We start from the raw sequence: 13,996 nt of genomic DNA, 5'->3' as shown, positions 1-13,996 counted from the left end.
ATCCACGAACTACTAACTAGTGTTGCCGTCGGTGCGATGTTGGACCGCCAAACCACTCGGATCGACAAACGAGTTGGTCAACTCGGACTCAGTCAAGCCGAGTGGTGCACCGCGGTGTGACCGGTCTAAGGCGGTCTACGCCAGCACGTCTGATGTTACGCTGATGTCTGCAAGGACCACACAACACTGTGACAACATGTCAAATGCCGAACATTCGGCATTTGTCCATGATGGTGGTGATCATATCACAGCGATCAAAGTCTTCTACATACCAGCTCTTATTGAATGCTGCCCAAGATTTTTGCACAATTAATGTCTGAAGGCAAAGCCAAGGCAACTTTCAGTCAAATTTTGGCCCTTTGTACCATCGTACTACTCCAATCGAATACTCTCTGTTTGCGCACGTGCAAACAGCTGTCAACTCGATTGACACCGATGTGAGCCGGTGCGTAACTCGTGCCAACTCGTCGGATCGAGGTGAAACGAGTGGGACGCACCGCATCGGCTCAACTCGCACCGCGGCAACACTACTACTAACTACACAAAGACATGGTGGCCCGATAGCTAAAAGGCTGTCTACATATGTTTATCGTTTGTTTTGCCTTGAGTATGCAGAGAAACGACAACAAGAGAAAATCCGTTGGACATGGCAGCTCCAAGTCTGCATACACCTTCCGATCCTGTGGACTATAGACTAGACGATCGCGAGGGAAAGAATCAAACGCAGACAAGTAAAGACAAAGGACCACCCCGATATTTTATACATTTACGAAGAAGGAAAGAAAGGCTTGCGGCCAGGAAGTTCATTCACAGTCCTCCTGATAGCGATGTGTCATTAACACCCGTATATCGAACGAGCTAGAAGGGGCTAACTAGCTCTGTATCCGGAAAACCCAGAACAAATGCTGCGGTGCCGAGTGGCGAAAACAGCACGCGCCAGCCATTTCTTCTAGTTTTTGTGGCAGGTGATTGCGAGAGAAAGACTCGGCAGATGTGGCAACACACAGTGAATGCAAGCCAGAAAAGGGCGCTGTCCGGATGGCAAATTACTGCTACCCCGGATGCACATTTTGGGACGACGACGAGTAGAATAGTCCATGGCCGTGGCCACCGACATTGGTGAACGGGTCGCGTGCGCGGATCGTAGAGTGCGTTTGCAGAGGCGATCCACCCCCACCCAGCGATAAAGGCAAGGGTAGCGAACCATAACCACCACCAAACAATTGCGCTGCAGTCATCGAGCTCGAAACGGTACGCTGATGCTGGGCCAAAGGACTTGCATTGGCTTGAACGGATGGGAGTTGTCCAAAGGCGGGGGGCGGGGGAATAGGGCTGGATAGGGCCCACGGGGACATGTTGATATAGTTGTGATTCCTGGGACGACCAGATAGTCGATTGGGATCCTCCAAATGTTTCCTGGGACGCAAATCGCTGATGCTGCTGTTGTCGATGTTGCTGATATGCCTGAGTTGGCAGTGTAGTTGCCGAAAATCCTGCAGGTACCGACGACCCTCCACCAGAAAATATCATCAACCCAGGCTCATCTCTTGCCGCCGACCAAATCGATTGCACATGTTGCTGAGCAGGGGACCATAACGCATCACCACTCATTGGGCCTGGAGGAGCAAGACTTGGCGGAATGGAAATCTGAGGCTTTGTCGCAAGTTTGGCCTTGGAAAGCACATTATTGAGCAAATCGAGGGCGGTTGTTCCTGGAACTTGCATGCCGGGACTGACCGGCGCGGAGGCAGTGATTGGTGGAGAAGGTGGTTTGGGTGCAAGAAACGAAGATGTGGGGGGTGCACCGATGACCCCAACAGACGGTGGAATCGAAGAGATTCCTGGGACAGTTTCTCTTGAACTTGAAGGCGACATCGGCGCTGGGCGAACAGGTGTTTTCGGGCTTGTTTGAGCGGTTTGGGGAACAAGAAGAGGTGATGGTGGAGAGATTGGAGCTGTAGTACCACTGTGGGGCATGAATTAGATCAGTCGTAGTATACCTGGAGAACGTACCGGGGATCCCAGACGATCTCGTCTTCATCGCTATCTTGTGCGTTGTTTTCATCCCCGTCCGTGTTCAAGAATGAAAATGCATCGTGAATAAGATCATCAGCAGTGCGAGAGGTTTGCTCCGTCATCGCATCTTCTTCCATTTCGCGGGCATCGCGCAGGGCCAAACTCGAGTCCCGAATCGAGGCAAGATTTGGTGCCAATCGCGCAGGCAGTGGCTTCTCTGCTTCGACACCTTTAAGGACAAATTTATCGCCATACATCGCCAATGGAGAATCCTGTGGATGTTCAACGAAAAGAACACACAAGGGGAAAAAAGCCACACACCTGTTTTCCCGCCATTTTTCTGCCGTCGGTCAGCAAATCCCGTATCCGCATTAGTTGCTCAACATTGGGCACTCCTTCGTTGAGCCAGATGGCATTCTCCCGCTCGAGTGGGGTCTCTTCTCCACCCTCAACAATTGGACCGCCCATTAGCCCACGCAACGGCAGCCACCCTCTCATGTCCAAGTCCTCCTCCAACTCCAGCTCCGCAGCAACTTGTGGCTGATCATCTGGGCCAACCGAACGGGTCAAAGGTGGCAGCTCCTCCTCTGGAAAGGTTTTTGCTAGCAGTCGCATAAACTTGGCGTATATGGCCCAAAACGCCACAAGTTCCTGATTTCGTTCTCCCTCGACCGTGACCAAGTCCCAGTTCGCCATAATCCACTTGCTACCAACCCGCAACGCCGGTAATGTTCTTCTGAAAACCGCTGTTATCCTCTCCGCCAACTCAGTCTTCTTCGGCTGTTTCGACTGGGCATCCTCTCTTGGGATTACCCGTTGGGGTGGCGGATTTGGATGGTTCCGACCTGGTCGCGTTCTGCGGCTCCGCCCACCAGCAACGTGGGGAAGCGGGATTGGTACGGCTGTAGCAACAGGAGCCCCGATGTAGACATCGACTTCATCGAGTTGGCGAATTCCGACCTCAAGAAGGGTCGTATGAAGGCGCAAAATATGAGCAAGGAGCTGTTGTTGCTGTTCGGCAGAAGCAGGAGCGGGTGGTATGATTGTTGGTTTGGGTTTCGAGCGGCGTTTCCGATCCCTTTCTTTTCCCTTGCTTTGATCTTCGGTTTCTTCCCCTTCAGACTTAGGCGGTGCCGGTGGTAAATGGCTGCTAGCCCATAATGTACCCTGCGCTACTATTCCAACACGGACAATCATCTCCTCGGGAAGTGCTCGCGCGGAAATGAGAGACGAAAAGACGCGTGCAGCGTGTTTGGAAAGAGCCAACTGGGTTGTCTCAGGACTATAAACGGATTTGATTATGCCAAGTAGATCAGAAGAAAGACCGACCTGTCGCCTTCCCTCCAGACTGCATGGAGCAACACCAAGTCCCTCTTAAACTTCTCGACTCTGACCCTGACCGGTTCCGCTTCCTCTTCTCGTTCGCGTTCAGCTAACCGGCCCCGATCTTCGAAAATAGCACAGATGCCTTCAATTGTGCCCCTTGCTTGCGAATTGGATAATGCCTTCGTCAACACACCCGCAAGATTTTCGCCAGCAGTATCGAACGGTGCCGGGACACAAAGCGCCCGAAGATACCACGTCACACTCGCCAGCGTGTCTCCTTCGTAGCCTGCCAAAATAGCGAGCTGATGGGCAGCATTTCCCTCTGCTGGGCAAAAGGGCTTGCGCGGCGAGATACATCATCCTCGCCCTTCCATAGTTGGGTTTATGCTCGTATAATTTGCGTCTGGGCTCTGGAACGTGGGGTGGGATTTTCGGTGGTGGTCGATATTGTTCGCGGTAACGGGCAATGTCACCGAGACATATCAGGGCTTTGCTGAGAATGCTCGCTGCAGTCGATTGCGACACGGGTGACGGGTCAGAGACCACGGGAAAGCCGAAGTCATTGTTCCGCCCTCGCTCTGGTGAATGCGAGTCTCCAACCACAGCTTCTTCGTCGATACCAACGCCAGAAAGCTCGGGTGGAAGGGCAACCGAGGTCGGGAGTGCTATGTTATGTGTCCTCTGTACGCGTAGAACAAGTGCTTGCCAAAACCGCTCTTCTTCGGCAAGAAATTGCCGAAAGCGCTGATTCAGTTTGCGTCCTTCGACTGGATTGTTATTGGTGATGCGAGTTAGTCTGCTTTTGTAGAGCGCAATGAATGAATATGATGTTTGCATCCACAAATGGGTCCCCGCATCTTTGGCCTCTTTTGAGCTCGGATAAACGAGGAGAAGGTGTAGATAACGACGTCGCAGACTGTAAACATCTCAGTATTGTAAGGTGAGTAGGGGGCAGCGACCACTCACTTTTTCCGTTGGAAATCCGCTTCCCGATAGTTACTCCAAACATCGCGCGACAAGGCGTCTTTGAGCGAGGCATGAAGACCTCGTGCCTCGCTTCAGCTAAGTGTGAGATTGATGGCAATAGCAATTTTTTTGCTGCGTACCGGTCAAGTACTGCGGAGGGTGTAGCCATCCGTGCGGTGCATTAGGCTGCTTCCGAGAGTCGCAGTGTTGGTGAGTGGTGGAGTTCCGTGTGAAAAGTCGCCAAGTCACGGTCACGCCACTGGTTGTTTTTCCCAAACATTTTGTCAGGTCGCGTCTAGTCCAGTATCAACTCGGTCTTGATTCTTCAGTCTTCTCTAGGATAAGGCTCTTATTTTATTTGTATTCTAAAACTCAGATTTAACAGGTGCTCAAGCTGTCGGGCATCGTGTCTAGTCACCTCACCAATACTAATACCATTCGATTTGAGAGAGCTCACTACACCCAACGAATGAGTCCGAAAACAATCCTATCACAGAAAACTTGGATGCCGTCTTTATCTGAAAAGTCCGGATGGTTTAGGCTATGCACTGGTATAGCTACATGTCCGTCAACTCCAATTGCCACTGACATGAACGGTCCAGGAATAGAAAGGAGCCTGGTTTCCGGAGTCAGAACATCCTGCTCGTGGACTCACTTGTCTACCTCGAGTCTCAACCTCTTGTTAGGCAGCAAGTTGTCAGTGTTTATATCGAATGCCAACTTTTCATCAGCGACATACGTTTTCTGACGACAATACTCTGATTTGTGCATTCGCCCCTCGACTGCTGTGTCAAAATTTCCTTTCCAAGCAACCCAAGAACCCACTTCATATTGACGACAAGGCGCTGCTAGTGCTCCGACCAGAAAATTTGATTGGTTTCTGTCCATTTTCGTTTACCTTGGGCAATGCTATGCCCAAGGGCTTTCTGGAATACAAACATCGGCGGCCTCGCACTTGCATAAACACGCTCCCGATCATGGACAAGACAAGACAAGACAAGAATATATGGACAATCTCACCAGAATCAACTTCAAGTGAAGAAGTCAGAGAAGCTCCAGGACATCGATCTCGCCCCTTGCGCAGCCCGCTCGAGGAAGTCCGAGTCAACAGGCTGACTTGCGTTCGTCGACTCAGAGCTCGATTATCATGATGAGAGCGGGTGTGGATCCTTTCCCTTCAACGAAGTATGTAAAAAGTTCCCTTAGGTGAGATCCTGAGCAATCCACTGGCAGAGGTGACTCAAAATATGCCAGTGCTAGATTCATTTATACCAACATTATTGTCTCCACCCTCGTCCCGGCCGCGAGCGCCGTCGGTCTGCCGGGCCGGGATTAGTTTCTCCAAGTCAAATTTCGCTCCGATATGGGGATTCCATGCATAATCAGGTAGCTTCCATCCGCAGATACGTCATTATTCGACGCAGCGGCAACGATTTTGCGTTCTTTAGACCTGTCCAATGATTGCTGGCGCCTCAGTTTTGGAGCCGAATGCAATCGTCTAGTGTAACTGAGAATGGTGCTTGCTGCGAACCCTGATGGATCCGGAATCCCCGTCCAGCGCTGTTTGCGGAAAGATTGCGATGAGACGGTGTTTGGCGAGCTAGCAAACGCAAGGGTCATCTGCCTTCGATGTCGATAACGCTAGCCTTCGGCATAAATTCTTCATGCTTCATGTCACCTATTAAAAGCTCAGGTTGCATGCGTGGCTCGGACTCCGTCGACCCCCATTTAGTTGGACACATCCGACTCAGATGCTGATTCGCTAAGTAGCCACTGAAACTTTGTCTTGAAGACCTCCGCGTGCGAGTCCGCGTGCTAGGATGCACTGGCACAGATAAAACCATAGCGGCATTGAAGCCATGGTCACACCGCAAACGACTCAGATCCAATCTTATGACCACTCTCATCGAGTAAGCGCAATGTCCCGAAATACCTCTGTGCGTCGAAGTCTTTGTTTCAATTTGGTAAGTTGTTGATTTCGGCTGCGGTCGTTTCTTCTCCGATAGTCCAACAGATGAGCACAAACAGCTTCATGACACTGGCAAATACTTAACTCGCTCCGCAGCCAGTGCAAATGGACTGCGAGCTTAACAACGTGAGCTAGTTCAAGGAATGCAGATATAGAACTGCAATGGCTATTAGCATGATCACACTGCCAAGCCACGATAGAAATATTATATTTCTCGATGACCCGCAAAACTAAATCTACATGAAGACGGGACCTGGTTCATCATATCTGTCGCCATGAGTACATCCCCAAACGCTACTTCGCGCCAAAAATGATGGGTTTATAAGCCATCTGACTCAAGAATTCATGTCAGTTTTTTTGTACTGCTTCAAAGAGAGGATACAAGCTTAGATTCATTTAAAGCCCAATATTTAGATCCACAACCTTGTATGAAGCCACGAACTTGTTGTAACTAACATAACAATAACTTAACCTGCATTCTCTTGCTCTTTCTGCCAGACGAGCCATTCGTCATGTAACTTCTCCTGAACCGCCCTCTCTTTCGTGACCTTCTTCACCTGGTTTTTACTGAGTTCCTTGCCCTCCCCGTCCGTCAAGGGCACCCCCTCATCGCTCCATGAGCCATACGTTCCCTCCGGCACGTTCGGCGGCTTGAACAGATCTCGCGGTGCAACTTTGCCCTTCTCCAACTTTGCCGCCCGTCTCGCACGTTCTACAGCCTGTGCCTCGGCTTTTTTCGCAGCCTTGGCTTCAGCCTGCAACCTCTTCTCATCTCGTGCACGTATCAGCTCCGCTGGTGGAACAAGCTTGACAAGAGCCTTTCCATCTGAAGCACGTTAGTCTCACGAACACGGAAGAAGAAGGACAGCGAAGCACGTACCGTCCCCATCATCCAGCGCCACACCAAGTGGCACCAGGTCAACGTCGCGGAGGCGATCACACAGCGCGAGGATGTCTTGCAAAGCAGTGCTACTGCTGTTACCCTCCCCTTTGGCCATCGCGAGTCTCCGCACTCCATCGCGGAAATTCGACAATGCCCTGGCATAGGGCATCAGCACTTCTTCTCTCTAGAAAGCAAGTTAGCCATTTGAAAGGAGTCAGAGATAACAAGACATACGTTGACACCTGCTCCGGCTACCGAGGCATCGTCTACACCCCAACCAAGCTCAACTTCAGAACCAGCGCCCAATCCGAACATCCGGAGCATCTGCCCTATCCACGCTGCCACATTCTCAAGCAACTGGACATTCACAACCTTACCGCGGCCTGTTATGTACACATTCGTCCGCGATATCAGGTCTTTCAGTACACCGATGGCGGCGGGAGTATTAAACGAGTCGCAGAGTGCGACACGGAATGCGTATTGGCTATCGTAAAGCCTGTAAACTAAACGTTAACAATCCGACTTCGAGGGAAACGGAAACGAGTACTGACACAGTGCGGAGTTCCCGTTCTGGCGCCTCGTAGTGGTGGTAGCCGTCAGATGTCGTGGCATCAGCCCGCGCCTGGCTAACGAGAGCGGTAACATTTGTAAAAAAGTTCTGCGTATCATCATGAGAATTAACGAGAAGGAGAAAAACCTTGACTATCTTACATTAATTGTCGTTTCCAGCCCGCGGATCTCACCCGTCATTACAGAATGCGTGAAGTCAACCTTGACATTCCAGAGCTGGGTCAGGAACGCGAGGCGTAACTGTCGAGCTGTGTACTTTTGGAGAATTTCCTGGTCGTCTTGTGTTAGGACAGATAGACAACGTTCGACGGGAACGGGAGAAGGAGACGGTAGCGTACATCAATGGTGATGAAGTTCTTTAATGATTTGCTCATCTTGAGCCCCTCGATGTGGAGATGGCCCGTGTGTAAGAAATAGTTGACCCAAGCGCCGCATTCGTGATAGGCCTTTTGCGCCCAAGTCAGGAACAGCGGGAAATCAACAAATTGATGAAATACCTCAGACTGCGCCATTTCATTATCGTGATGGGGGAAAGCGAGGTCAACGCCGCCAGAATGTATATCCATATTGTCGCCCAAAATCGCACTGGCCATCACTGAGCACTCAATATGCCAACCGGGTCGCCCGGGTCCCCACGGAGACGGCCAAGCCGGTTCACCGGGTCTTGAAGCTTTCCATAGCGCGAAATCCGATTGTCTACGGCTGGCTCGTTGAGTTAAAGCACCTAACAAAACATGTCGTTACTTTATTGGTTTGGGGCGAGGTTACAAGGGCCAAACCTTCACCGTCTTCTAGTAACTCTCTGTTTCCCTTGCTCCACGGCTCCAATTTGGCGTAATCATGCCTTGGACTGGTATCAAAGGCCTCCGTGTCGAAATAGACACTGCCTTCAGACTCGTAGCCGTATCCGTTCTTCACGATTCCCTCCACGAATGCGACGATTTCGGGGACGTATTCTGTCACCCTCGTTACCGTGTCTGGATCGCGAACCCGGAGCCGCTTCATGTCCTCGAAGAATTTTCCCTCCCAATATGCCGCCAGACTACGAGAGATAGCAGGATCTGTGACGGCTGACTTGTACTAGCCAAACAAAATAAGTGGTGGATATGGTTTTATGAACTCGGCCCCACCTGATCATCGAGTGCTTGCGACATAATGTCGCTCGAGTCGGCGATGAGCTTGTGTGCTGCCTCCTGAGAGGTATTACCATTGCTTATTTGACCACGGGCGGCCTCCAGGGCCGCGAGCGTTTGGCTCTAACCAAACACAGTCAGCTGTTAGAGAAAAACTCTAGCGTGGATCACATACCGCAGAGGAGAAATGCATATCAAACTTTTCATCCCTCCTTAGGCACTCCTGCTTCCACTCTTTATCTTTGACTAGCTCAGCCAAACGCGTCCAGAACGCGTCGGTTTCTTCCTCCTTCCCAATCTCTGACGCCAAATCGGCCGGCAGCCCCTTTTTTAGCTGGGTCTGCACATGTACTCTCCAGGCAGCATGAACGCGGGTGACTAGCTCTGGTGATACGGCGGTGGTTTCCTCGCGGAACTTGTCGAGGAGGTGGTTTTGACGTGCGCGTTTAATGATCTTTCGAGAAGGCTCAGCTAGAAGTGGAAAAAAACCGAAGAAAACGCGCCTTGTCGTCGATATCGGTAATGTTCATCACGAAGTGGACGTCGTACCCAAAGTAGTCGGTCATTATCCGCCGCAAGATGTCCTGGCTGACATAGTTCCTATTGCGATGTTGAGGCGATTGTCCATCCAAGGAAAAATTATTGCAGGAAAGACCTGGCATGCCCCATATGCGATGCGTCATAGACTGTCGGCCCGCAGTTATACCACTTCACCCGCTTGCCGTCGCTGGGCACAAACTCATTCTGCAGTGCATCTTGTTATCATTAACTGGCGTTTCAATCTTTGAAGCCTACTTTGGACTTTGTGAGTGAGTTATACACTCGCAAGACAGGCTCCTCCCGGCTGCGTTGGGGGAGCGTCCATGAAGGTTGTTGTACAGCCATCCTTCGGTGTATCGATGTTGAGTACGCTGCTGGTGGACGAAGGCGAGTTACATTCGATCGAGTCAGCAGCGTGAGCATCCAAATCAAAAATTTAGGTCACGTGGATGCGGGTCTTTTCTCCGTTGGACTGTTTGCATCATCATCCACGAACAGAACTCGGCGCCTCCGAACGATGCTATCCCTTGTTCGCACCTGCCACAGTCTCGCACCCGCTAGTGGATCAACCTGGGTCAACATCATTGCTTCCCATTGTTGCCACTACAACTTCTTCCGACCACCCACAGTCCAATATGTCCAGTTCACCGAACGAAAACAAATAGAAGCGCTTCTACTCTGGATGCCGATCGGGAGAACCTGCTCTCCTCCATTCCTGCCAAGTCCTCTTTTGTTCCGTTTTCCCAACTCTCCGTGATTTGCGTGAATTGGAAGCTAACAGTACCTTCGCCACTCTCAAACTGCCCCCCTCTCCCCGCGTGTACATCGGACGCGGAATCAACCTATCTTGCTTGCTTTCTAGCAAAGTCATACATGCTAGGAATTCGTAAACGGTGGCCTAACCTGCTGTAACCCAATCTAACCTATTGCCTTGACTGTCTACCCCTTCGCCGTCCCCTCCGGAACTCCTGGCCACACGCATGGTCGCCAAACTACCTATCAACGTTAGTGCTGAATGAGTGCGTGCATGCAAACAGGCAACACTAACGCTAACACCAGTTTCCCGCGCAACAGGCTGATGAGTTGTAGATGCTAATACTCCATAGGATCCCCGTTGAGGACTTGATTATCCTTCTTCCTCATTCATGCACTCGTCTCTCCCCTTGCTACACGTACGTCCCATTCAACAAAGCCACCGGCGACCTTTATGGTGCATACATTTTTGACAGATGCCATGATTTCCCCGTGCGATAACGATATAGATAATAGCCAGCCAACAGATGAACTGTGAATCCCCGATGCTGATCTCAAACCGAGAAACGAACCCAACCGCATTGCTGTGCCACTGCTGTTAGTTGTGGGCCGATAGGAGATTCGGAAAAGACTATTTGGGCATTTGAACTGACAGGCAGCATTCAGAGCTGTATTGAAAGGAAGCAACAACAAGCTGAAATCTGTCGAACCGACCCGAGCGGTGTGTGCCTTCTGCCGTCGTGTGCGCTTTCCTCGCGAGCTTGTCACAACTAGTCGGACGCTGGCATCTCGAACACGAAAGAAAGTGTGAAACCGAACCCCATGGACGATCGCGGACATAAGATCCAGCCCGAATTTCCGCGTCGAAGCAAGAAAAAATCGCGAGTGACAGATGTCTTTCCTCGAGCACCAGCTCGCGCGCAGCTAATCATCGCCTGGCAGCCGCCCGGGCCGCTTGGATACCCTGAACCCAATCCACTCCTATCCAAATCCATACCAGGCGTCTAATGAACACCAATCTATATCTATTCTTGAGTGCGAATTTTCATTTTGGTGCACAAATCTAACGGAAGATTAACCCTTCTGCCCGATTGTTCATCACAGATCACCAGTTGACATCTAGTTACGGCAATACGGTCTTCACATGTGGATATAAGTAATCACGTCGCGTCGGTGCTTCGTCCAGTTAAGGTTCCTGCCCGTGACCGCTTCCGTCGCTGGTGGGCAGTTAAAAGGCCCGCTTGCTTCTGCCCATCTCTTCGCCTGCTCAGCCCTCGCTACGTCACGTTGCTCTACCCTGCCTTATAGGCCTCTCCCATGCAACACCCGACCTGCACTGGCTTACGCGTCCGCACCCCCACCGACGCCCATGTCATCTTCCACGCCGTTTCGCTGCGTCTCCTTCCCATGATAACCCGCCGCCTCGACACGGACGAGCGCCGTGCGATCCAAGCGGGCTGCGTTTTCGTGTGGGAGGAGCGGGGCGGCCCGAATACGGAGCCGATGGGCGTTAGTACTTTCCTTTCCCCCCGAATTCCACTGGCTGACCCGGGCTATAGCTGGGTATAGAGCGCTGGACAGACTCAATCCGCTGGGGCCCTAGTCGTGTGCGCGAGGTGTGTTGTGGCTATTGCTGCATAGCTAGTGTCTGATTCCGACGCTAACCGCTACTAGGAGTTCCTCTTCTACCACGAACGCGAGCCCGATCCAATCGACATTGATCTCAGCTACGAGTCCGAGTCTATGTGCGTATTCATATTCGTAGTCATCTCGCATTCATTCGCACTATCTCTGCTGCTGCTTCAAGTTATTCGGGAACTAATCACGGTCCTAGCTCACCTCCCGGCTACCCACCCACCCATGCCCTGCTACGCGAGAACCTCATCAAGCAGACCTACTCTGTCTTCGTCGAGACCCCCCACGGGCGGAGAAAGTGGCATTTAAGTGCGCCGTTTATCCCAATAACCTTCATGCCAAACTTACCCCATCTCATAGTCGCCTACTTCACACAAGACTCGGTCGACTACCTTCGCACGATTGACGACATCCCCCAACTAGCCGGCCTCCGTGTTCCGCCAGGCATGTACAAAAGCGCGCGCCGACGCCCGGGCCAGCAACACTCCCAGCCCCACCCGCCACCACCCCCATATGCGCATCAATACGCCCCGCCCGCCTATGACGCCCCGTCCAACCCCTACTACCCGGCGTCTGTCATCTACACCCAAAACCCGTACCCGTACCCGCCGCCGCCCACTGGCCTGACCCTGCCCCCCGCCCTCAACCTTCTACCCATCACTACGCTCGTCTAGCTCCCGCTCGCCGTCCCCGCCCTCCGCCTCCCCGCCAAGCTACCCGCTCGGGCCGGCGTCCGTCTCGACGCTGGGCTCGCCGGCGCGCTCGGCCCGCGCGTCGCCCAGTCGGGGCCTCTCGCCCGACCTGCCCCCGCTCGAGTTCCTCGAGAGCATCCCCCCGCCGTGCCGCCACCCGCTCGACGAGAAGGCGCTCATGTCCTTCTCCGCGGGCCTCCACTGACGCTGCTTCGCTTTCCCCTCTTGCTATCGCCTTTGCTTTCGACGGATGGATTGTACTTCTATGTTTATCACTGGAGTGTATTGGAACACAAACTTTCAAGGACCAAAAAACGGTCGTATGTACGCCGCTATATGTATACTAGGGAATGCTTGCTGCTAAGCAGCTGCTTTGGACTGGCATGTGCTGGTGCTCCTCAAGTTCCTTCATGTTGCCTTGAGCTGCTATGTTTTGTTTGTGCGTCTGAGATGGCTTCATTGCAATGCATTGATCAAGGGGAATACAGTACAGGCTGTCCGGTTCTCAGCATTTCCCAATCAGGCTTCCACACAGCTCGTAGCTAGTACTTCATGTGGAAGGTTTATAAGTTTCCTTTTCCAGAAAGTTAGCTTTCCACAAAGAAAACCCACAAAACTACTGATTTCTTGATGTAGTTGAACTCCAAGTTGGATCATGATCATGATGGGAACGAAGGGTTATCCACTGTTGAAATGCTTGTGGACATTTCCAAAAAAAAGTTTTGATGGCTTTAATTTTCAAGCTTAAGTTGGCAGCAATCTGGAAATTCCGAGTCGATTCCTTCTTTAAGTTTGTGGTTGACTCAGACACTGGTGGTTTCAAGTTCTACTGGCAACTCGCGATCACCTGATTGTGGCACCACTCGTTCCAGCCATCAATCAGGCTCGAACTTGAAGCTGAGGCCGATCGCCGCTGCGAGCGTGTGCCTTGACCGGGAATGGGGCCATGGCCACGCGCGGTGTTACGCTTACCGCTGGCGTGTTGGACTTGGCTGCTCAGGGCAGACAGGCGGCATCGAACATTCTGCATCTCTGATTACATTCAGCTGCCAGCGTCGAGCTGGGCGGCGTCACGGTATGCAAAGAAAGATTGTCCGACGATCTCCCGGTGACGCAGCCACCCGATCGTAGCTAATCGCAGCGCTATATTTGCCGCCCTCTGCGCACGCCGACTGGCCATGGCGCGTCCGTGGCCAGCTGGAGGCCGTCGCTGCCCGGGAGAAGCTCGCGCCTGCACGAAGGCAAACACCAGTCTCCAAACGGCCGGTCTCTCCCCACTGCCAAACTAGTTGGCGGCGGCGGCGACGTCATCCACGGCTCATCGACCCACGCTGCGGCCTGCGCCACCGTCATCGCACCCTCCCGCGGCTGCCAGTGCCTGGTCTGTCGTCTGCGTCCAACGCCCGAACGAACGTCGTCTGATCGCGAACAGCCGCGCTGAAAATAGCCCGCCTCGCCGCGGCCACGGACGCCACCCGTCTGATCGGCCGGCGCATCAGATGCGCCGGTCGAT

At 52.4% G+C, this 13,996-nt stretch overlaps 3 protein-coding genes across 3 annotated transcripts; 1 reads left to right on the top strand and 2 right to left on the bottom strand.

The window, feature by feature from the left end:
* Nucleotides 1–803: 803 nt before the first annotated feature.
* Nucleotides 804–4,381, bottom strand: MIND_00104300 (uncharacterized protein; the record flags this gene model as incomplete). The annotated part of the gene is made up of 7 exons (XM_037357991.1): nucleotides 804–818; nucleotides 874–1,966; nucleotides 2,014–2,288; nucleotides 2,338–3,298; nucleotides 3,346–3,498; nucleotides 3,536–4,268; nucleotides 4,309–4,381. 7 exons carry the CDS (start codon nucleotides 4,379–4,381, stop codon nucleotides 804–806), a joined length of 3,303 nt encoding a protein of 1,100 aa, XP_037225901.1.
* A 2,363-nt stretch (nucleotides 4,382–6,744) lies between these two features.
* MIND_00104200 (DALR-2 domain-containing protein) lies at nucleotides 6,745–9,820 on the bottom strand (the record flags this gene model as incomplete). The annotated part of the gene is made up of 12 exons (XM_037357990.1): nucleotides 9,659–9,820; nucleotides 9,519–9,607; nucleotides 9,363–9,463; nucleotides 9,039–9,334; nucleotides 8,861–8,986; nucleotides 8,510–8,810; nucleotides 8,069–8,454; nucleotides 7,872–8,000; nucleotides 7,712–7,818; nucleotides 7,395–7,656; nucleotides 7,158–7,344; nucleotides 6,745–7,103 (listed from the first exon to the last, which is right to left on the bottom strand). The coding sequence occupies exons 1-12, from the start codon at nucleotides 9,746–9,748 to the stop codon at nucleotides 6,745–6,747; spliced, it is 2,433 nt and encodes an 810-aa protein (XP_037225900.1). The 5' UTR covers nucleotides 9,749–9,820.
* Nucleotides 9,821–11,473: 1,653 nt separating this feature from the next.
* MIND_00104100 (uncharacterized protein) lies at nucleotides 11,474–12,688 on the top strand (the record flags this gene model as incomplete). Its single annotated transcript, XM_037357989.1, has 6 exons — nucleotides 11,474–11,665; nucleotides 11,716–11,772; nucleotides 11,831–11,901; nucleotides 11,991–12,100; nucleotides 12,152–12,392; nucleotides 12,466–12,688. The coding sequence occupies 6 exons, from the start codon at nucleotides 11,474–11,476 to the stop codon at nucleotides 12,686–12,688; spliced, it is 894 nt and encodes a 297-aa protein (XP_037225899.1).
* Nucleotides 12,689–13,996: the final 1,308 nt, after the last annotated feature.

This window comes from Mycena indigotica, assembly GCF_014461135.1.
Source record: "Mycena indigotica strain 171206Taipei chromosome Unknown Mind.scaff0001, whole genome shotgun sequence".
Classification (NCBI taxonomy): Eukaryota; Fungi; Basidiomycota; class Agaricomycetes; order Agaricales; family Mycenaceae; genus Mycena; species Mycena indigotica.
The sequence above is the reverse complement of the archived record's forward strand: the minus strand, read 5'-3'. Positions and strand labels throughout refer to the sequence as shown.